This window comes from Pongo abelii, chromosome 19, assembly GCF_028885655.2.
Source record: "Pongo abelii isolate AG06213 chromosome 19, NHGRI_mPonAbe1-v2.0_pri, whole genome shotgun sequence".
NCBI lineage: Eukaryota > Metazoa > Chordata > Mammalia > Primates > Hominidae > Pongo > Pongo abelii.
Window position 1 is genome coordinate 11,888,765 of NC_072004.2, and position 25,006 is coordinate 11,913,770.

General features: G+C 42.8%; 1 protein-coding gene across 2 annotated transcripts in view; it reads left to right on the forward strand.

Moving 5' to 3' along the window:
• Positions 1-25,006, forward strand: part of DNAH9 (dynein axonemal heavy chain 9) — a 382,482-nt gene that overhangs the window by 312,097 nt on the left and 45,379 nt on the right. For both annotated transcript variants that reach the window (XM_024235511.3, XM_054535462.2), the window contains 3 exons: positions 16,328-16,455; positions 22,331-22,558; positions 24,489-24,680. In XM_024235511.3, coding sequence (XP_024091279.3) covers positions 16,328-16,455; positions 22,331-22,558; positions 24,489-24,680 — 548 coding nt within the window. The remainder of the gene's footprint in view (positions 1-16,327; positions 16,456-22,330; positions 22,559-24,488; positions 24,681-25,006) is intronic.

Here is a 25,006-nt window from a genome sequence, read left to right on the forward strand (position 1 = left end):
GAGGCCAAGGTGGGTGAATCACCTGAGGTCAGGAGTTCGAGACCAGCCTGGCCAACATGGTGAAACCCCATCTCTACCAAAATCACAAAAATTAGCTGAGCATGGTGGCAGGCACCTGTAATCCCAGCTACTCGGGAAGCTGAGGCAGGAGAATCGCTTGAACCTGGGAGGCAGAGGTTGCAATGAGCCAAGACCGTACTACTGCACTCCAGCCTGGGTGACAAGAGCAAGACTCTGTCTCAAAAAAAAAAAAAGAAAGAAAATGTGGTACATAGATACCATGGAATACTATGCAGCCATAAAAAGGAACGAGAGCGTGTCCTTTTCAGGGACGTGAATGAAGTTGGAAGTCATTATCCTCCACTAACTAATGCAGGAACAGAAAACCAAACACCAAAAGTTCTCACTTAAAGTGGGAGCTGAGTGATGAAAACACATGAGCACAAAGAGGGGAAGAACACACCGTGGGGCCTGTTGAGGGAGTGGCAGAGGAAGAGCATCAGGAGGAATAGCTTAATGGATGCTGGGCTTAATACCGAGGTGATGGGATGATCTATGCAGCAAACCACCATGGCATATGTTTACCTATGGAACAAACCTGCACATCCTGCACATGTACCACTGAACTTAAAGAAACAAAAATAGAATATTCAGCATGTCCAACTTCAAAACCAAAAAAACAAAAATGATAAAGGGGTGGTGGAGAGCAAGGTTTTATCATGCAGTGAAGCCTCCAGGTAGCAGGCTTCAGAGAGAATAGATTGTAAGCGTTTCTTATCAGACTTAAAGAGTCTGTCCTGGCCGGGCACGGTGGCTCACGCCTGTAATCCCAACACTTTGGGAGGCCAAGGCAGGTGGATTACCTGAGGTCAGGAGTTCGAGACCAGCCTGTCCAACATGGAGAAACCCCATCTCTACTAAAAATACAAAATTAGCTGGGCGTGGTGGTGCATGCCTGTAATCCCAGCTACTCAGGAGGCTGAGGCAGGAGAATTGCTTGAACCCGGGAGTCAGAGGTTGCAGTGAGCCAAGATCACACTATAGCACTCCAGCCTGGGCAACAAGAGTGAAACTCCATGTCAAAAAAAAAAAAAAAAGAGTCTGTCCTATCAGTAATTCCAAAAGAAAGGAGAGTATAATGAGGCATGTCTGATCCCCCTTCCCATCATGGCCTGAACTAGTTTTTCAGGTTAACTTTGGAATGTCCTTTGCTGAGAGAAGGGGTCCATTCAGAATGGCTGGGAGGCTTAGGATTTTATTTTTGGTTTTCAAGTCTAGTATTGATTATGGAAGGAAAGAACTAACAGCATATGTTTTGTGCCTCAGGGGAGGAGAGATAAAGCTAACTAGGCCCTAAAGAACGAATAAGATGTGCATAATAAAATCAGTAATAGAGAAGAATTAAAAATGAAAAGCAACAGCCCCCAGCTCCAGCCCTCCAGATACCCAGTCCCCCTTCCCAGGCCGTATGCTTTTGTCCATTTCTGAATTTAGTTCTTTTGAGAATTACTTCTCATTTCCTAGTAATAACCTTATATCACCATTTTTGTATTTAGCAGTTTTAGATAAAGTGTCTATTCCTGATATGAAAAACAAGGATTTAGCGTCCACTGTGTTCTATCTGTGTCGTCTTAGATTCTGTATGTGTCTGTTTGGCACTGAGGCATCACAGGACCAAATGCATTAACTATACAGTCTTCCCTCCACATATACGGGGCGGGGACTGAGAAGTATTGGTTCCAGTCCTCGCATATCCAAGTCCCATCATCAGCCCTGCCATTCATATATACAGGCTTCACATCTCTCAAATACTGCTGTATTTTCATCTGAGTTTGGTTGAAAAATATCCATGTATAAGTGGACCCACACAATTCAAACCTGTGTTGTTCAAGGGTTGACTGTACTCTCTTTTTCTATATTCTTCTGAAACAAATTTTTTGACAAATAATAATTGCACATATCAATGAGACACATAGTGAAGTTTCCATTCACATAATACATACTAGTCAGATCAGGGTGATTAGTATCGTGAGCAGCACAAAGTCAGACATAACCAGATCCACAGACGTTTGTGTACAGTATCAGTCTTTTACTGACGCTATTCCAATCATAAAAGCCACAAGCTTTATGGAGTTCCCAAGGAGGTAATTCTTCTTAGTATTTCCCATTTACTCAGTCATCAGAGCTTTAGGCACACAGGCTCAAGCCATTCCAAAAGTCAGTCGATATTGCAAACCATACGTAATGGTATACTATATCAATATAAATGTTACAGATTAAACATTCCACATCAAATGAAGTAACGTCCAACCTCAAGAGAAAGGGGGTAGGAAAATGGGTTAATGAAACAGTCCAAGGGGAGCAACGTAGACAAAAAAAATCTCCTGTCCTGATCTGGGCAGTCTTTTAACGAACCACAAGGAAGAGTCTTTGATGTGGGCAGAGCCTTCTGCAGATGCCGGGTGTTTATCATAATTAACAGCAAGACCAGTGTCTGTCAAGATGGCTGTTCTGAGCCGGTGAAGTCCTCTGGTGACGACTGATAGTGGGAAAGTGTGCCTGGTTATGTCCTTATCTGGTTGGATGCAGTCTCTACTGATTAGGCAAACATCTGGTCCCTGTTGGTACGATGCCTTTTAAAATGTAAGATGGAGTCTTTTGCTAAGATGGAATTACTTATGCTCCATACATTAGCATATCCACCAACTCAAACATTTAATCATTTCCTTGTGTTGGGAATGTTCCATATCCACCTTCTAGCTTGTTAACTATAGTCTTGATGGTCTGGCATTTGTGGCCTCACTGATTGGAGAGAGACTGCCGCTCCCAAAGCTAGCCAGTTCTTAGAGATCACAAAAGGCTCACCTGGGAATATGCCTTTTGTAAGCAAAATAGCCATCCAGAGTCCACACTCCCAATCATCCCCTTTATCTAACTCACACACCAAGCCAACATCCCCACTGGCCTAAATCAACCCAGGGCCAGGTACCACACTAGTAAGGGCAGTCCCTATGCCCCCAAACCACGAGAGTTACTCAAATTAGCCAGTCTTGAACTATCTCTCCTGCCTTGCCTTGTGCTTCTCTGGGAAAACCCCAATAAAGACCCTGGCCTACGATTTCCCTTTGCTCCTTCCTGCCTCTTGACCAACCTAGTGCTCCCCTATGTGGCTTTGCACATATGGTGCATCCCCTACTCTCAGAAAATGTAAGGAATAAAAATCTTTCAATGGCATTTGCCCCTCCATGACATCATCCAGACTCCTCCATCAATGAACATCCCACAGGTACAGATGAGACACACTGCTGCCCACCAAGACTCTCTTTGTGCCCCCAAATTTTTCAACAGCTGCACTGAGATATAATTCACAAACCATACAATTCACCCATTTAAAATGTGCAATTCAAACCATTTTAGGATATTCATAAAGCTATGTGACCATCACCATATGCTAATTTTCAAAACTCTTGTTTCGAAACCCTACATCCACTAGCAATCACTTTTCATGGCATCTCACCACCTCCCCAGGCCTAGTCAGCCATCAGTTTACTTTCTGTCTCTAAATATTTGCCTGTTCTGGACATTTCATATAAATGAAATCATAGACAATGTCCTTTCTTGTGATGAGCTTCTTTCATTTAGCATATTTTCAAGGTTCAACCATGTAGTAGCGTGTGTCAGAACTACATTCTTTCTTATGGATGGGTAATATTCCATTGTATAGCTGAACCACATTTTATCTCTCTATTCATCTGTTGATGGACATTTGGGCTATTTCATCTTTTAGCTGCTATAAATGATGCTTCTATGAACATTCATGTACAAGTTTTTGTGTGAACGTAAGTTTCAATTCTCTTGAGTATATACCTGGGAGTAGAATTGCTGGGTCAGGTGGTAACTTTATGTTTAACTCTAAGGAACTGCCAGACTGTTTTCCAAAACAGATGTACCATTTCACAATCCCAACAGCAATATGCAAATTCCAGTTTCCCCAGGTCTTCACCAACACTTATTATCCACCTTATGATTAGAGCCACCATAGTTGGTGTGCAGTGGTAACCGCTCACTGTGGTTTGGATTTGCATTTCCCAAATGATGGTAAGTGTCCTTTTTATGTACCTATTGGGCATTTCTCCATCTTATTTGGAGAAATGTCTATTCTAATCCCGTTTTTAAAATTAGGTTACTTGTCTTTTTATTGTTGAGTTATAAGAGTTCCTTATAAATTCTGTATACAAGTTTCTTATCAGATATATGATTTCCAAATATTTTCTCTCATTCTTTGGGTTTTCTATTGGCTTTTTTAATGTATTTTTTGAAGCAGAAAAGTTTTTATGTTAAAATACAATTTATCTATTTTTTCCTTTGGCCACTTGTGTTTTAATACTATATTTATAAAACTATTGCTAACCTAAGGTCACAGAGATTTACTCTCCTTTGTTTTCTTCTAAGATTTTTACTTTTTGTTATTACATTTAGGTCTATAATCCACTTTGAGTTAATGTTTCTGTATGTAAGGAAAGGATGCAACTTTGTCCCTTGACATGTAGATATCCAATTGTCCCTGCCCCATTTGTTGAAAAGACTATTCTTTCCTGGTTAAATGATGTTGGAACCCTTGTCAAAAATAGACCATCAATGTAAGACCTTATTTCTGGACTATTATTTATATCCCATTGATCTATGTATCTATCTGTATGCCAAATAACAGTCTCAATGACTGTAGCTTTGCAGTATGTTTTGAAATCAGGAAGTATGAGTTCTTCAGCTTTGTTCTTTTCATGATTGTGTTTGCTACTCTGGGTCTCTTATAGTTTCTTTTTTGTTGTTGTTTTCTGTTTGTTTCCCTCATTCTTGCTGTCATGTTTTCATATAATTTTAGGATTAGCTTATAAATTTCTGCAAAAAATAATAAATGTAGCTTGAATTTCAGTAAGGACTGCACTGAATATGTAGATAAATTTAGAGAGTATTACCATCTTCACAATATAAGTCTGATCAGTGAACATGGATTGTCTTGCCATTTATTTAGCTTTCTTTAAGTTCTTTTAACTATGTTTTGTTGTTTTTAATGTGATTGCTTTTCTTTTATTAAATGTATTCCCAAGACTTTTTTCTTTTAGATTCTGTTGTAAATGGAATTGTTTCCTTAATTTCAGTTTCTCTTTACATACTGATCTTCTTCAAACTTGCTGAACTTTCTTGTTAGTTCTAATAATTCCTCTTAGTGAATTTCTTACGATTTTCCAGATACAAGACCATGTTATCTGCAAATTCAGATATTTATGTTTCTTCCTGTTTTATCCTTATATGTTCCTTTTTTTTTTTTTTTTTTTTTTTTTTTTTTTTTTTGAGATGGAGTCTCGCTCTGTCACCAGGCTGGAGTGCAGTGGCACGATCTCGGCTTGCTGCAACCTCCGCCTCCCAGGTTCAAGCAATTCTCCTGCCTCAGCCTCCCGAGTAGCTGGAACTGCAGGCACATGCCACCATGCCCAGCTAATTTTTGTATTTTTTTAGTACAGATGGGGTTTCACCATGTTGGCAGGATGGTCTCGATCTCTTGACTTTGTGATCTGCCTGCCTCAGCCTCCCAAAGTGCTATCCTTATATGTTCTTATTTCTTTTTGCCTAATTACCCTGGCTAGAATTTCCAATACACTGTTAAGTAGAAATAGCAAGTTCAGACATCCTTGTCTTGTTTCTGATCTAAGGGGAAAAAAATCAGTCTTCATCATTAAGTATGATGTTAGCAGTGGATTTTTTGTAGATGTCCTTTATTGGATTGAGAAAGTTGCCTTTTATTCCTAGTTTGTTGAGTTCCGTTTTATTGTGAAAAGTTGTTGGGTTTTGTCAAATGCTTTTTCTGCATATATTGTAGTAATAAGATAGTTGTTTCTTTATTCTATTAATATTGTACATTATATTATTGATTTTTAGAAGTTAAACCAACCTTGCATTCCTAGGATCTCAATCAGTTCTAATGTATAATTCTTTTTACGTATTACTGGATTCAATTTGCTAACATTTTGTTAAGAATATTTACACGTATATTCACAAGGTATATTGACCTGTTGTTTTCTTTCTTTGCAAAGTCCTTTTCTGTTTTTGGTTTCAGAATAATGCTAATAATCTATACATCAGAATTAGTTGGAAAGTATTCCCTGTGCTTTTATTTATTTTTTTTTTTGAAAGATTTTGTAGGCCAGGCACCATGGCTCATGCCTGTAATCCTAACACTTTGGGAGGCTGAAGTGGGTGGATCACCTGAGGTCAGGAGTTCAAGACCAGCCTAGTCAACATGGTGAAACCCTGTCTCTACTAAAAGCACAAAAATTAGCCTGGCATGGTGGCAGGCGCCTGTAGTCCCAGCTACTCGGGAGGCTGAGGCAGGAGAATGGCATGAACCTGGGAGGTGGAGCTTGCAGTGAGCCGAGATCACACCACTGCACTCCAGCCTGGGCGACACAGTGAGACTCCGTCTCAAAAAAAAAAAAAGAAAAGAGAAAGAAAAAGAAAGCAATTTCTTATTCCACAAGTTTTAGATAATTCTTTTGACTTCTTTCTAGGTAAGTTAAAACTTCCATTTCTCATCTTGTGTCAGCTATGTCTTTATTTTTGCATAGTCAAGAATGAATGCATATTCATTCTACTCTGTTACTATCATTAATTTCATGCGTTCCTAGTTTATGGGTTAAGTTTTAAGTTGAAAGCCAATAAACAGCACATATATCCTAATATATGTAAATATATTATTCACTGCAAAGGCAAGTAATGTCTAGGATTATGCTTCCTTCTTTTTGATCAAATGTCATAATCTTTAGGGGTTCTCTAAAAGAAGAATGTTCTTAGCATAGAGGTTCAAAACATGTCAAATTTCAGTTTGCTTTACAGATGATGATAATTTTTGTAGCTTTTAGTTTTCTTTGGAGTTGCAAGTTGCCTTTTATTTATCTTGGGAGAAGAAGTAAATGCCTCACTTATCATTGTCACTACCTTTTTATTCCTTCTCTATATTGAAAGACTGCACTTTATTCTTCTTGAAGATACTCTTCCTGGAGCTCACTGACATCTTCTAATATAAATAAATTGTATTTCAGCCTTCTAGGAAGCTATCATCCTGGGACCTATTTTCTTTATATTCTAAATTAGTTCTACTGTCTTTATATCCCATGTCTTTTATTTTCAATTTTTCATCCTTACTTTGCTGGCATAAATTATCAAAAAAGACTCATGAGAAGTAAAAATTCGGAATCCTTGGGTGTCTAAAATGCTTGTTTTGCTTATATGGTAGTTTGATAGTTTTTCAAGGTCCAAAATAGTTTTTATCAGAACTTTGGATATATGATTCTATTATCTTCTAGAAGCCAGTTTTGTTCATGAGATATCATATGCCAGTGAAATTATATTCTTTCTTTGTTTCTTTGTTGGTGACCTGTTTTTATTCCCTGAAAACTTTAGAATAATCTCTCTACCTTGTGTTCTGAAATTTCATAAGCTGTGCCTAGTTGTGGGTCCTTTTCATTCATCTGCTGAGCAGTCAGCCTGTCATTTCAAGCGGAAGAGTCACTAAAACTTTTGAGCTCTAAAAATTTTTCTGTTATATTTAGTAAATGCCACCACCATTTACCAAGTTTCTCATGCCAGAAACCTGGGTGTCAATCATCCTAGACACCTCTTCCACCACCCACACCACATTTAGTTCTATTGATTCCACCTCCTAAATATGCTTCAAATCCATCTAATTGTCTCTATTTTCATGATTACCATCCTAGTCTGAATCACCATAGTCTTTCACCTGGCTTATTACACTAGCCTCCTAGCTCATCTCCACTCTTCTTCCTCTGCAAACCCTTGCCATTCTGCAACCAGAATCATGTTGCTAAATCTCAAATGTGATTGTATCACTCTTCTGCTTAAAACTTTCTAGTGTCTTCCCAGCTGGGCGCGGTGGCTCACGCCTGTAATCCCAGCATTTTGGGAGGCCGAGGCGGGTGGATCATAAGGTCAAGAGATCGATACCAACCTGTCCAACATGCTGAAACCCTATCTCTACTAAAACTACAAAAATTAGCCGGGCATGGTGGTGCACGCCTGTAGTCCCAGCTACTCGGGAGGCTGAGGCAGGAGACTTGCTTGAACCTGGGAGATGAAGGTTGCAGTGAGCCAAGATCGCGCCACTGCACTTCAACCTGGCGACACAGAGAGACTCCATCTCAACAACAAACAAACAAACACAAACACACACAAACAAACAAAACAAAAAAACTTTCTAGTGACTTCCCACTGGTATAGTCCAATATTAATATGACCTGTGTGGCTTGCATGGCATGGCTTTTCTGTCCAGCTTTTAGATCCTGTCACACCATGAGCCTTCCTAACCTAGGACATTGGCACAAATTGTTCTTTTTATCTGAAATATTTTCAACCATCCAATGCCTACTCATCCTGCAAATTACCAGCCATTTCTGGCTTCCCTGGAAGACCATTTGATTCCCAACTAGAGATTCTTACAGCACTCTATATATTTGCTTCAGAGCATTTAATACTATTTTAATTTAATCATTCTGTTATAATTGTAACTTATGTTTTGCCTACCTGCTTGTCACTAACATCCTTGATGACCATGTCATCTTGTTCATTTTTTTACCACTGCCTAATAGCGTAACTAGCACAGAGAAGTATTGTTGAACGAACTAACAAACAAATGAATTAATGTTAGCAGAACTGTTATCAGAGCTAAGTTATTCTTGACTTTCACACTTTATAGTCTGTGTTCCTTCTGTCCCCTGGAGGCTTTGTTCCTTTTATACAGATAAATTTAGTTTCCTCATTTTTATTCAGTATTTTCCCTTTTGGAAGCTTTCATATACCCTGTTTATGAGCAATTTCCTATTGTTCTTAGCCAATTGACCTCCAACTACTCCATCACGTAGTTTGCAGCTTCCTGTCATCTCAGGCAAACTGACCCCTCCCTGATCTATATTGGTTGTTTGTCTCAGAATACGTTATCTCAGCCCTGCCCTTGGCTTCATCTTAATGGTTATTTTCATATCAGAAGCAACATTGCGGTTCATCAACTAGAGATTACTTAGGCACCTGTGCCTCTCTCTCTCTCCCTTCCTCCCTGCCTTCTTGGTGCTTTGATTTATTTTCTAATTCACCCATTTAGGACATATATTCTGGTGACATCCACATTTCCCACATCTTGAATCTAATCAGCTTGCCTGATGGGCTCCTAGTCTCAAGTCTGGAATCCACATGGCTGATCTAAACACTTTCCCCATGTCCCCAAGCCCCAGTTTATTAAGTAAACTTACTGTTTTATTGCTTGTGCAGAGTCTGTGTATCACGCAGTTCACTGTCTTCCTCCGTTTAGACTCTTAAAAAGCTTGGAATCATTTCCCCTCTTTGGGTATTTGATTTAAATTCTTTACTCCTTCATTTATGTATTCTTTTGCTTCAACAAGGCAGTTCTTAATATCGGGTAGAGTTTTAAAAGCCCTAGATTCAGATTCAAGACTAGTTCCTTTGTCCTTCCTCTACCCCCGAAAAAATGCACATACCCACAGACACACAACCTTCTGTATACGATTTTGAGCATTTCTTCAGCCCCTGAAGTTTATCCATTGGCCAATTAATAATTAATAATTCTGTTGATTAGGAATCTATAATTTATAGGCACTTTTGTGGCACTCAGTCTCCTCCAGGATTTTTCTTCCTCAACAATTGTGAAGGAGGAGGAGGGGAAGGAAAAGAAAGTGGAGAAAGAAGAGACAAGGAGAAGCGGGGATGGAGTGGGGAAGGGGGAAATTCCATCCACTCTTCTTGGCCTCTGTTTTCTATTTTTTTGTTCTGTTTTATTTTGTTTTGTTTTTTTGAGACGGAGTTTTGCTCTTGTCACCCAGGCTGGAGTGCAATGGCACGATCTCAGCTCACTGCAACCTCCACCTCTCGGGTTCAAGCGATTCTCCTGCCTCAGCCTCCCGAGTAGCTGCGATTGCAGGCGCCCACCACCATGCCTGGCTAATTTGTGTATTTTTAGTAGAGATGGGGTTTCGCCATGTTGGCCAGGCTGGTCTGGGACTCCTGACCTCAGGTGATCCACCCGCCGCAGCCTCCAAAGTGCTGGGATTACAGACGTGAGCCACCACACCTAGCTGGCCTCTATTTTAACACGAAAGCTACCACCCACCATCCACCCTCACTGTTTTCTTTCTTGCCTTCTCTGATTAAGCCTTTAACAGAGCTTTCACTGTACTCGCCTCTCTTTTCTCATCATCTTTTCCCCTAAAGGAGCCACACTTCCTTATTTGCTTGTTTATTTCTGCTTTTGCTTCATCTACTTCCCCCTTGTTCTCAATCACCCATGATACCTGCTTCCTTGGGTTACTGTGAAGATAAAAACAAAATGTCAGATGTGAAAGAAAGGTTTTGAAAAGCCGAGAGTACAGTAGCATTGCACGGCGTTATGATGATGATGGTGCATCTGTTCTTTGGGGCAACTCAGCTTGCCCTTCCTTCACATCTTTTTGTCACATCCTCTCAAAGAACAGTCTCCTCCTCGGCCCTCCCCTTCCTGCCCTGACGCCGGCATCTTCTCTGGTCTTTCTTTCACTTGTCTGCAGCGTGATCTTGCTTGGTCTCCATCCTTCTTTGCCCAATTACCTGGCTTTAACAAAATGAGTTCTGTCTTTCCATTTTCTGATCAGAAAGAAGCTGTGTATCCCGCCTTTGTCTTCTACTGTCTCCTTTTCTGTCCAACGTTCTGAGATTTTTGTAGGCCTGCTACCAGATATGTTCAAAGAAACAGTTTTCCATTCAGTGTCTTTGCAGCCAGATTATTGAAACTTTGCTTTGGGTCTTGTTTTCATTGTTCCTGACCCCATTCTGTTTTCTTGTATTTGGTTGGTTGTTTTTGTTTTGTTTTGTTTTGTTTTTTTGAGACAGGATCTCACTGTGTTGCCCAGGCTGGAGTGCAGTGGCACAATCTTGGCTCATTGCAACCTCTACCTCCCAGGCTCAAGTGATCCTTCTGCCTCAGCCTCCCGAGTAGCTGGACTATAGGCATATGCCACTATGCCTGGCTAATTTTTTGTATTTTTTGTAGAGATGGGGTCTCACTGTGTTGCCCAGGCTGCCCTTGAACTCCTGAGCTCAAGCAACCTGCCCACCTCAACCTCCCAAAGTGCTGGGATTATAGGCATGAGTCACCACACCCAGCCCTCTTTTCTTTAAGAGGCAAGTAAAAGATAGATAAGCTGAGGCAAGTACAGTCTTTAGAGAGAGGATTCAGGATTCATGGAGTATTGTTTTTTTGTGATGAGCGAAACTGATATGTGTATGTGCTGGGGAGCAGAAGAGTGAATAGAGACAAAGGTTAAAGATACAAAAAGAGGGCCAGGTGCAGTGGCTCATGCCTGTAATCCCAGCACTTTGGGAGGCCAAGGCACGCGGATCACCTGAGGTCGGGAGTCCGAGACCAGTTTAGCCAACATGGTGAAATCCCATCTCTACTAAAATTACAAAAATTAGCCAGTAGTGGTAGCACGTGCCTGTAATCCCAGCTACTCGGGAGGCTGACACAGGAGAATCACTTGAACCCAGGAGAAGAAGGTTGCAGTGAGCTGAGATCGTGCCACTGCACTCCAGCCTGGGTGACAAGAGAGAAACTCCGTCTCAAAAGATAAAATAATAATAATTTTTAAAAAGATACAAAAAATGGGATTTAAATGACAGATAAAGTGACAGGCAGGAAGGGAGGAGGACATCTTTTTCATTGAGAGGGCAGTGTACAGAGATGCAGACAAAATGGCAGTAAATGGAGGCATGTCCGCCAGAGGGCATGTTTTTTCAGGGAATTAAGACAGTAGAGCAAACTGCTGAGCATAAGAAGAGGGGTCCATGGCGGGGTGCGGTGGTTTACGCTTGTAATCCCAGCACTTTGGGAGGCCGAGGCGAGCAGATCACGAGGTCAGGAGATCGAGACCATCCTGGCTAACATGGTGAAACCCCGTCTCTACTAAAAATACAAAAAATTAGCCGGGTGTGGTGATGGGCACCTGTAGTCCCAGCTACTCAGGAGGCTGAGGCAGGAGAATGGCGTGAACCAGGGAAGCAGAACTTGCAGTGAGCCAAGATCGTGCCACTGCACTCCAGCCTGGGCGACAGAGTGAGACTCCGTCTCAAAAAAAAAGGAAAAAAAAAAAGAGGGATCCATTAGGAGACACAATGACCGAGGGAAATGGGTGACATAGCCGGCTTCTGGACACATTGAAAGAGTGCCAAAGCTCTTTGAAATTGAGAATCACAAGCTTGTGATGGTGCCAATTCACCAAACATGTGAATTATTCCTTTTATTAATACTTAAACTCAGAGTTGGAGTCTTAGAAAGTTGAGTAGTAAGTGCGGAAGTAGAAGGAGGCAATGGAGTTGAGGACTTGGGCTCAATTAAAGGATTATTGGGTCCATATTAAAATAAGAGGAGGTAAAGGTGAAATTAGAAAAAAACGAAGGGACCAAAGGACTCAACATTTCACTGAAGTAGAAAAATAGGTGGGGAAGAAATAAGAAGGTAAAAAATCTAGGAAGTAGGAAGTGAAATTCATGAGTGGACATGGAAGAATCATGTTTCAGACACAGGACAGATCTCCATGATGGGAGAGCCCTGGGTGTGGCCACTGGGAATCGGCAGCAAAAATGAAATGGAGTTAAGTTCTTTCTTTCTTTTTTTTTTTTTTTTGAGACAGAGTTTTTCTCTTGTCGCCCAGGCTGGAGTGCAATGGCACAATCTCGGCTCACCACAACCTCTGCTTCCCAGGTTCAAGCGATTCTCCTCCCTCAGCCCCCTGAGTAGCTGGGATTACAGGCATGAGCCACCATGCCTGGCTAATTTTGTATTTTTAGTAGAAACGGGTTTTCTCCATATTGGTTAGGCTGGCCTCGAACTCCCGACCTCAGTCTCCAAAAGTGCTGGGATTAGGGTTGGAGTTAAGTTCTTTCAAGATGAGGCTGGGCACAGTGGCTCATGCCTGTAATCCCAGCCCTTTGGGAGGCCGAGGTGGGCGGATCACCTGAGATCAGGAGTTTGAACCAGCCTGGCTAACATGGTGAAACCCCGTCTCTACTAAAAATACACAAATTAGCCGGGCATGGTGGCATGTGCCTGTGGTCCCAGCTACTCAGGAGGCTGAGGCAGGAGAGTTGCTTGAACCTAGGAGGCAGAGGTTGCAGTGAGCTGAGATTGCGCCATTGCACTCCAGCCTGGGCGACAGAGCAAGACTCCATCTCAAAAAAAAAAAAAAAGAAAGAAAGATGAGGAAACATGAGGCTGGGTGTTGTCTGAGTCATCCATAGTGACATTAGAGTTTACCAAGATGATGAAACAGGAACCAAGTTCTAAAGCCCCTAATACAAATGAGACTCACTGAAAAGTTGGTAGAAGGCAGAGAACATAAAAGTTGGTAAATAATAAAACCAGATGACATGTGCTTTCAGTGAGAAAGGGGTTTTTGGCTGGGCACAGTGGCTCATGCCTATAATCCCAGCACTTTGGGAGGCCGAGGTGGGTGGATCACTTGAGGTCAGGAGTTTGAGACCAGCCTGGCCAACATGGTGAAAACTTGTCTCTACTAAAAATACAAAAATTAGCCAGGCGTGGTGGCAGGCACCTGTAATCCCAGCTACTCAGGAGGCTGAGGCAGGAGGATCGCTTGAATCTGGGAGGTGGAGGTTGCAGTAAGGTGAGATCGTGCCACTGCACTCCAGCCTGGGTGAAAAAAGGTGTTTTTTTTCTTCTTTTTTATGAAGGCAGAGAAGAAATAGCCTCCAAGTAGCAAGAAAACACTAGAAAAAATGTTCGCCTTCCAACGCCAACGCCATAGGGGTATAGAACTAGGGAGAGGACTGTAGGAGTTGTGATGTCCTCAGAGAGACTAGAGGTCAGTGACGCACACCGTAAAGATGTTAAAAGAGGTTGACAGTGGGGCACAGTTCCAGGTGACACCACCATATGTAGAGCTGGAAGGAAAGTCAGAAAAGGAGAGATGAGTCACAAGCAGTAGGGGTGGAGGCATGGAAGCACCAGCATACAACAATCTGAAGGTGAAATCTTGAGACACTGGAAGGACTTGCTCAAGGCCCAATAAGCCATCTGAGAGCCTCACAGTTGCAAAGGGAAAGACCTCGCAAGGTTACCTCCGCACCCATGAGGCTCACATGGGATGCGGCCACCTTTGGCTGAGTGTTCAGTTAGTGAGAATCCCATCCATTTTTCCCCTTCTCAACGTTTCCAAGATCCATTTCTTTCTTCTCCGCCTCATTGTCATGCCTCAAGCCCAGATTAATGCAGACTGATCCCAGCCGGGCTCTGCAGTGCTAAGCTTTGCCCGGGATGATCCCTCCAGTCTGGAATTTTCAAACTAATCTTTATTAAATAACCTCTTCGCCCATATCCTTCTGTTGCTAATAAACAAAATAAACAGGCCCTTTTGTGAGCAGAAATGTCACAGAAGACATATAAAAGCCCCAACACTTTTTATCCTGGTATTTTCTCTGGAATGAATTATCTCCCCACTTCCAAAGCTGACATCAAATGTTTTGCCAGCTAAGATTTATAATTTAGTAACGGTGTTTCTTGGGTTCATCTCAGTTAAGTCTCCAATGTCTATTTCTTACTACAAAAAGTCATCATCTTGCTTTCTCCTGTACATTTCAATGACAGTCTATACATTGTTTATATTTAAGAGAAATATTCAATATTAACACTTGTTTCCAAAAATTTTCTTGCACAAGTATCAAGCTACATCTTCACTTTTAGCTCCTCTGAAACTAAATTTTTTTTAAGTATGGATTTTTATTATTTCTCTTTTTCAATTTCTCCCCTTTTGTCTACTTCACCTTGCTAGAAAAATCGCTTAATGATTCCTTCATGGTATTATACATTTTTATGATCCTTTTATCTAAAGAATATTATGTAATTTCTCTACACTTTATTGGATTGTGCTAAGAGCTAATGTTCTCTATATTAGGGTCATTTCTTTGTGTTGTTTCCCTTGGGCGTGGAGAGCAGCTGAAGCCCATTGGTCTTGCTTCAGTGGTATGGCTGCCACATTTGTGTATGTGGTCATTCTCTTAATCCATCTGCAACACCAGCAACCCTTATATACATCCAACAGAAAATTCACACCTACACAACTAAACACCTTCACGTCTTGCCCCTCTTCACTCTAATTCTTGCAAAATGGTGAGTTAACACTTTTCTATGTGTTGGGAATGAGAGGAGAGGAGGTTAATAGGGCATAAAGTACAGGAAGCCAGAACTACCTGAATCCTGCCCCTACTGGCCACACCTTCTAGTAAAGTTCCAGAGAAGACACAATATTTATTCAGAGGACAAGGCAAGCCACAAAGGACCACACCCACATGCTTGCTACTCTCTCACCCTTCTCTCATCAGCACTCCCTAGAATAGTGGACCAATATCTGATCTGCAGATAAGACACATAAAGAATAGCATCAGCAATCCTACCTCTCTTTGGGAATTAAGTGAAGAGGGAAGAGTGAAGTGATTTTGGTCTGAACAAGGGCTTCTTTTTTTTTTTTTTTTTTTGAGACGGAGTTTCGCTCTTGTTGCCCAGGCTGGAGTGCAATGGTGCGATCTCATCTCACTGCAGCCTCTGCCTCCTGGGTTCAAGTGGTTCTTCTGCCTCAGCCTCCCTAGTAGCTGGGATTACAGGTGCCTCCCACCACGCCCAGCTAATTTTTTGTATTTTTAGTAGAGATGAGCTTTCACTATGTTGGCCAGGCTGGTCTTGAACTCCTGACCTCAGGCGATCCACCTGCTGCCTCAGCCTCCCAAAGTGCTGGGATTATAGGAGTGAGCCAGTGGCACAATCTCGGCTCATTGCAAGCTCCGCCTCCCGGGTTCACGCCATTCTCCTGCCTCAGCCTCCCAAGTAGCTGGGACTACAGGCGCCCACCACCACACCCAGCTAATCTTTTGTATTTTTAGTAGAGATGGGGCTTCACTGTGTTAGCCAGGATGGTCTCGATCTCCTGACCTGGTGATCCGCTCGCTTCGGCCTCCCAAAGTGCTGGGATTACAGGCGTGAGCCACTGCGCCCGGCTCAAGTGCTTCCTTTTATATGAGAACAAAAAGCTGGAAGAATTAGCCCCCTGTGAAGGAAAAGGGTCAGTATATGAGGCTTGGATTATAGATTCCGTCACGCCCGTGTTTAAGAGGTGATCTGAGCATGTGCATTTCCTTATGAACATCAAACATCCATCATTAGAAACAAGAAATAATAATGACAACTCCATCCTCCTTTTAGGAAGAAAACTTGGATACACCTTCAATAATCAGAACTTTCACAACGTGTCTTTGGGGCAAGGACAGGAAGTGGTGGCTGAGGCTGCGCTGGACCTCGCTGCCAAGAAAGGTCACTGGGTTATTTTGCAGGTATGTTCCACTACCCTGGTCTGGGTTATCTTGACCCATACTTGCCTCATCCCACACTCACTGGGCATCTCCATCCACTCTTAGCTTCTCCCCACTTGTCCTTTCACACTCTTGTCCCCTTCATTCCTTCATCTTCTCTCTTTCCAGTTCTCCTCACTCATATGTTCTCTTCCCCAGACCACGTCCAGGAACAATCCTTCTCTCCTCACCTGCTCTGCCACTCTCTCTAGTTTAAATAGCTCTACTTATAAAAGAAACAGATTCTCACTCTGATGGGCGTTCAGGAAGTTAGCATTTACATTGAAGGCCCTGGCAGCTGGATGCTTTCAACAGCTGGTTTCTTCCTGTGAATTTCGTGGCATGTTCCTCTGCTGTGCCTTTCTTTTGGGCTGTGTGTCATATGCTCTTCGTCACGGGCATGACTAGGATATGGGAGCAACCTTAGCCTCTTCACTGAGAGCTCATGTTGGTGTTTGGAAATCTGGAACCCCTACTACTGATAATTTCACTGAACAGTTACAAGAAAAAAAAGACTACCTCTCTTCTATCAGAAGAGAGAGTTAAATTAAAGAATTTAGCCCTCTCTGTTAACCCCTATTACATTTTATTTAACCCCTATTAAATTATTTCATTTAACCAATTTTCCAATTTTCATTTCAACAATTACTACTAACTCTTTTATTTTTTTTTTTTTTTTTTGAGATGGAGTCTTGCTCTGTCGCCAGGCTGGAGTGCAATGGTGCGATCTTGACTCACTGCAACCTCTGCCTCCTGGGTTCAAGCGATTCTCCTGCCTCAGCCTCCTGAGGAGCTGTGATTACAGGAGTGCACCACCATGCCCGGCTAATTTTCATATTTTTAGTAGAGACAGGGTTTCACCATGTTGGCCAGGCTTGTCTCAAACTTCAGAACTCAAGTGATCTACCTGCATTGGCCTCCCAAAGTGCTGGGATTGCAGGCATGAGCCCCTGCACCCAGCCTAACTACTACTAACTCTTACATAGCATTTTACAGTAGACAAAACCTTTTCAAATCCATCTATCAGGGCCTGTGTGCCTAATCCTCTTTTATGCCACTTGTATAGATGCTGGAGTTGTGGCAGAATGCATAACTTGCTCCTCTTTTCTCCTAGAACATTTTGGAATCTTCTATTAGAGCTCCATTGCTATGTTGACATGGTTTATTTTATGACTGTATTCTCCACTAAATTTCTTAGGTAAAGAGATGTTCTTTACCTTTTATCACCCAGCCCACTGCCTTGAACATAGCAGACACTGAAACAAAAGGCCGGTGGGCCAAGGAATCCATGAAGAAATTAAAGAAAGAATAAATGCCAAAGCCAGTCACTCCCAAGCTTCCTGGCTTTCACTACCATGAACCTTTCCCATCTCCTGATTACTGGTGACATCACATCTTGCTGCTGGGTCTTTGTCCTTAATTATTCTGTTATTTATTTGGAGCCTAGCAACGGAGAGATCTGGCCCCTCCCAGGGCCTCCTTTTCCAGAAACATCAGAAAGTTCAGGAGAAAAGATAATAACAGCTTAGTTTCCTCCTTCCTCCCTCATGGGTCAGCACAGTGCTTGAAGGTATGACCTCCCCACCCTCTCAGGCACATTTGCCAAGAGACTTCTCCGGACACCAGTGCTGGGAACCCAGGCACTTGTCATCGACATCAGAGTCTGTTTCTGAGACTGTGGTGCCGCCTCTGCTGCCCCCATTGTCCCCCAGCACCTATTGGCCATGCAGGGCACCAAAATCTTGTGTTGATGTGGTTGCTCGGAGCTCTCCAACACTGAACTCAATATTCCCTCTTTATTTCCTGGTGATTGGACATTTCCAAAGGAAAATTGTGCCAAATAATACAGATGCCTGCCTTTCCCCCTGAATAAAGCATTGGAGTATTGAATAGACATAATCTGTCCAAACTGTAAAGTGCTCACAGAAACAAAAGATCCTTACTGGTTTGTGAAATCTCTTGTAGGAATCATAGCTACCTGGTTCTAAGAATTTCCTGATGTACCGAACCAGACTGGACCAGAATCCTACCCAGCAATGTTTCCCAGCCTGTAAACCTGAGAGATTCTCTGAAAAAAAAAAAAAAACCTGGGGGGAGGAATACACTTAACAAATTCCTATTTCAAATGTTGGAAAATACTACATACAAATTCCTTTTAAGGATATTTTCAATGATATCAATAGGTTAATGGTTCTGAGAATCCTTTGGTATAGAAATCTTATTCCATCCAGTATTTCCCAAATTCCGTTGAACACAGGCCTTCTTTTTTTTTTCCTTCAACTTTTATTTTAAGTTCTGGGGTACATGTGCAGGATGCGCAGGTTTGTTACATAGGTAAACATATGCCATGGTGGTTTGCTGCACAGATCAACCCATCACCTAGGTATTAAGCCCAGCATTCATCAGCTGTTCTTCCTGATGCTCTCCCTGTCCCCACATCCCACAACACGCCTCAGTGTGTTTGTTCCCTGCCCCATGTGTCCATGTGTTCTCATTGTTCAGCTCCCAGTTATAAGTGAGAACATGCAGTGTTTGATTTTCTGTTCCCACATTAGTTTGCTGAGGGTAACGGCTTCCAGCTCCATTCGTTTCCCTGCAAAGGACATGATCTCGTTCCTTTTTATGCCTGCATAGTATTCCATGGTGTATATGTACCACATTTTCTTTATCTAGTCTATCATTGATGAGCAGTTGGGTTGACTCCAAGTCTTTGCTATTGTGAATAGTGCTGCCATGAACATATGCATGCATGTATCTTTATAATAAAATGATTCATATTCCTTTGGGCTTATACCCAGTAATGGGATTGGTGGGTCAAATGGTATTTCTGCTTCTATATCTTTGAGGAATTGCTACACTGTCTTCCACAATGGTTGAACTAACTTACACTCCCACCAACAGCATAAAAGGGTTCCTTTTTCTCCAAAACCTCACCAGCATCTGTTGTTCCTTGACTTTTTAATAATTGGCATTCTGACTGGCGTGAGATGGTATCTCATTGTGGTTCTGATTTGCATTTCTCTAATGATCAACGATGTTGAGCTTCTTTTCATGTTTGTTGGCCACAATGAATATCTTCTTTTGAGAAGTGTCAGTTCATGTTCTTTGCCCATTTTTTAATGAGGTTGTTTGTTTTTTGCTTGTAAATTTGTTTAAGTTCCTTGTAGACTCTGGATATTAGACTTGTGTCAGGTCTAATTGCAAAAATTTTCTCCCATTCCATAAGTTGTCTTTTCACTCTGATGATAGTTTATTTTCCTGGGAAGAAGCTCTTTAGTTTAATTAGATCCCACTTGTTAATTTTTGCTTTTGTTGCAATTGCTTTTAGCATTTTTGTCATAAAATCTTTGCCTATGCCTATGTCCTGAATGATATTACCTAGATTTTCTTCTAGGGTTCTTATAGTTTTGGGTTTTACATTTAAGTCTTTAATCTGTGTTGAGTTAATTTTTGTATAAGGTATAAGGAAGGAGTCTAGTTTCAATTGTTTGCATATGGATAGCCAGTTCTCCCAGCACCATTTATTAAATAGGGAATCCTTTCGCCATTGCTTGTTTTTGTCAGGTTTGTCAAAGATCAGATGGTTGTAGGTGTGCAGGAACACAGACCTTCTTTATGGATCTAACATCTTTTAACATCCCATAGCACACTTTTGGGAAATGCTGCCTGAGGACCCTGACCCAGATGAGCTAGGGCTTCTTTTCTGGGAGAGCTGGCTTCTCTGGTCCTGGGTGAGAGAGCAAGGCTCACAGTCTTCCCGCTCTTCCTTCCTGGATGTAGGAGCTATTGTGTGGATTTCCCAACCCAAGCCCATCAACCCAGTGGGGCAGCCTCAAGGATCTCTGAATCCACCCCAGGGTTCTATACACAAACAACAGACATTCCTTCTCCCAGACCCGCCTACTAGCAGAACTTGGAGTTTCTAAAGGAGCAGCCAAATTACCCACATGTGGGTTGCTGGTGATGCTGGCTAAAAGGAACCCTGGCTCTCGAGTAGCCCACTAAACACTCTGCTCCAATTGATTTGATTATAAGTAAATTCTCTAATTTCACCAATTTTCATCTCAACAACTACTACTATCCTTTACATAGCATTTTACAGTATACAAACCCTTTCTTTTTTATTATTAATTAATTTATTTATTTATTTTGTAGAGATGGGGTTTCACCATGTTGGCCAGGCTGGTATTGAACTCCTGGCCTCAAGCAATCCACCCCCTTGGCCTCCCAAAGTGCTGGGATTACAGATGTGAGCCACTGCAACCAGTCCTACAAAACCCTTTCAAATCCATTTCTTTGGTTATCTGCAGCCACTCTGTGAAATAAGTATAGCAAACGTTATTGTTATTTCTCTTCTTATAGAACAGAAGGCAGCACTCAAAGACCAAATTACTATGGTTCAAGTGCTGGGCTCAGCTCTGATCTGTGTATTTAAGGCTTTGCATGCTTACTTCATCAAATATTTATCAAGGAGCTTTTATCTATCCATTATAATGAAACACATTGCAATGAAGCCAGGTGACTCTCCTTACTACAGTGAAAGGTGCATTCTGCAAAGCACTGGTAAGAAACAAATGTAGGTTTTGATAGATAGACAGCAATCAAACGTGGCGGGGAGGAGACAGGCTCAAAGACCAGACGGAGGAGCTTGGGATTAGAGTAGAGAGCCTTGTTCGGTCTTTGAGCAGCAATGACTCAGTGTGTTTCAGGAAGATAAGTTTGGCAACAATTAACAGAATGATTTGGAGAGTGGAGAGAGAAGACTCAGGAAAGCTAGCTAGAAAGAGTTTAAATCAGTGCCTTTCAAATGTTAACGTATATACGAATTACTGGAGGATCTCATTAAAAGGCGCTGATTCGGTAAGTTTGGGCAGGACCTTAGATTCTGCATTTCTAACTAGCTCCCAGGTACTGCCAACAATGTTGATCCATGAGCTCCAATGTGTACCATCAAGGTTTCAAATAATCTAGCTGTCAGGTAATGGGGAGTTAGACTTGGAATATGACCATGTGTTACAGCCTTTTTTTTTTTTTTTTTTTTTTTTTTGAGATGGAGTCTCACTCTGTCGCCCGGGCTGGACTGCAGTGGCGCGATCTCGGCTCACTGCAAGCTCTGCCTCCCGGGTTCACGTCATTCTCCTCCCTCAGCCTCCTGAGTAGCTGGGACTACAAGCGCCCACCACCACGCCCAGCTAATTTTTTGTATTTTTAGTAGAGACGGGGTTTCACCGTGTTAGCCAGGATGGTCTCGACCTCCTGACCTTGTGATCCGCCTGCCTCAGCCTCCCAAAGTGCTGGGATGACAGGCGTGAGCCACCGTGCCTGGCCGTGTTACACTCTTAAATTGTGGTCTCCGGACCAGTAGCATCTGCATCACCAGGGAGCTTGTTAGAAATGCACATTCTCAGGCCCCATCCTGGACCTGCTGAATCTGAAACTCTGGGCTGGGGCACAAGAATCTGTGTTTTAAGAAGCTCTTCAGGTTATTCCCATGCACAGGCAAGTTAAAAACGTTATGCTGGAAAGCCTTAGGATAGCAAGGGATAGAGTTTAATTGCAGAATACTGGGAGGTCGTCACTACTGGGCATCCCAGAACTCTTTTCTATGATGTGATTTAAGACACTTCTGCCATTAAAAGTCATTGAGTTGCACAACATGTGAGTGCATGTAACGCCATTAACTGTCCACTTAAAAAGGGTTTGAGATGGTAAATTTTATGTTACTTCTTACCACAATTTTTAAAAATTATGTGATGCTAAGACCAGTCCCCCCTCTGGCTGCCTTCCTGACAACTGTTTACTGCTAACAGAGCTAAGCAGATGCCTGTATTTGGGGGGGCTCCTTCCTTCCCACTAGAACGTTCACCTGGTGGCCAAGTGGCTCAGCACCCTGGAGAAGAAGCTGGAGGAGCACAGTGAGAACAGCCACCCAGAGTTCAGGGTGTTCATGAGTGCAGAGCCGGCACCCTCCCCTGAGGGCCACATCATCCCCCAGGGCATCCTGGAGAACTCCATTAAGATCACCAATGAGCCCCCCACGGGCATGCATGCCAACCTGCACAAGGCCCTGGACAACTTCACTCAGGTATGGCCCTGGGAGGGAGGCAAAAAGAGCAGCCCACCTCGCAATCAGCTGATGCAAACTGGTTGGGGGAGAGCATGCAACTCAGAAGGGAGTTGGGTGCTGGTTGGGCTGCAGAGCAATGCTGATGTGGGTAAAATGTTCCCACCTGACACCCACTCAGGGAAACCCCACTCTCCATTGCCAGATAACTCCAGGGGAGTAGAGCTCAGGACATTTCTTTGGCAAGAGATGTGGGGAAGCCTTCTGCAAGTTTACTGTTACCTAATATTCCAAGATGAAGAGGGGCACGTTGTTCTACATCTAATTGATAAGATACACTGGGTCGCACACTGATGGGCTATCTTCAGGCAAGGGGATGACACTGTCAATCAGATGATATCACTTGATGTCTACATGAATCTTGAGTATCAACGGTTCAAAGAATCCAGGTGTCAGGTAGTGGGGATATGGATTTGAAATGTAACTGCATGTTAGACCCCTTAAAGTATGGCCCCTGGACCAGCAGCATCAGCATCACCTGGAAACTTGTTAGAAATGCAAATTTTTCTGTCATCCCAGCTACTTGGGAGGCTGAGGCAAGAGAATGGCATGAACCCGGGAGGTGGAGCTTGCAGTGAGCCGAGATTGTGCCACTGCACTCCAGCCTGGGCGACAAAGCGAGACTCCATCTCAAAAAAAAAAAAAAAAAAAAAAAAATGCAGATTGTTAGGCACCAATCTGAAACTCTGGGCTGGGGCCCAGGAATATGTTTTAATGAACCCTCCAGGAGATTCTTATACACAGTCAAGTTTGAGAATACTATGCTCCAGAGAGACCCAGAATATCAAGTGTTCAATTGCAGACCACTATGTTTCCATTATGGGGAATTTCAAGGCTTATGTTGTAGCGTATTTATTTGAGGCCAGGTCCAAGCCCATGGTGGCCAACTTTGTATATGAAGTTGCACTGTCAAAGTCTGTGGCCCAGGCCTCTTTCATCTTCTCAGGAAGGCACTATTTCTTGTTGGTTCTCTCTTGAGAGTTCCACCTCCCTGGGCAGGAGAGTACCCAAAGGCATGAATTGTAGCAGACTGGGGGCCATGGGATCACCTTAAAATCCATCTGCCACACCACGCCTTGGTGGAATTCAAGGAGAGGGTTCCAGCAGCTGCTGGGGAGGTTTTCTTCTTGGTTGTCATCTTGTCATAGTACCAGTGCATCTCAGGTTTCCCAGAAGCCCTGCTAGCTCACATGTGTCAGTTGGGTCATGCAGGTTATTTGAGATGGGCCATCCAACAGGATGACTGTGCCACCTAAACCAACATAAACCTTTGGGGCCTGGTTTAAGCCTAAAGTAAGATGAAGACCATGTGGCAATCAGAGTCTCAGAAGATTTTACTGACTGTGTGACACCCTTGTAGTGTAGGAGTCCAGCAGCCCAACTCTGGGGGGGAAGCTTCCACAAAGATTCCAGAAGCAAAACACATTCAATCCCCTCTGTACTCTTTTTCCCAGCTTAACTCCAAGGCAGTGATTACACCTGCTAAGATTCCACAACAGGCAAGAAAAGCATGGTAGGAAGAGAAGATATCAGGGATGTTCCCATGGGATGTACACCCATACCCCACACCCCGGTACACAACATTCTCATTGCATGTCACCCTAATCCCCATCAGCTACATTAGTGAACCCTATTAGCACATCTGTGTGCACAAACTTGAACCCTAAACCAAACCCCATTATAACCTGAATCTAAACCTTAATTCAATGCTCAGCTAAAGCCTGACCCTTCCACACGATCCCCCCAGGCTGTAGTCTTGCTGTAACTCAAACCCAAACCAGAATATATATGGTAATGTTTTCCAACACAAACCCTGATTGTAACCCCACCCTAGCCAGCCCTGTATAAGAGAAGCTGTGTGTGAACATTACAGGTGACGCTCTCATTTCAGGACACTCTGGAGATGTGTTCTCGGGAGATGGAGTTTAAGAGCATCCTCTTTGCTCTTTGTTATTTCCATGCGGTGGTGGCAGAAAGACGAAAATTTGGGCCCCAGGGATGGAATCGCTCGTACCCCTTTAACACTGGAGACCTCACTGTCTCTGCGAACGTCCTCTACAACTTCCTGGAGGCCAACGCAAAGGTAAAGGCCATGGACATTCAGGGAGCAGCCAGGTAGGGAGAGGGTTAAAATTATTTGATTTTGAGGGGTGAATCAGAGGGGTCTAGGATGGGGCCTGAGAATGCACATTTCTAACAAGCTCCCTCGTGATGCAGATGCTGCTGGTTCCCGGACCACAATTGAAGAGTGTAATACTTGGTCATGTTCCAAGCCCCACTCCCCATTACCTGACAGCTAGATTATTTGAAACCTTGATAGTACAAATCAGAGCCCATGGATCAACATCATTGGCAGGACTTGGGAGCTAGTTAGAAATGCAGACTCTCAGGTCCCACCCAAACTTACTG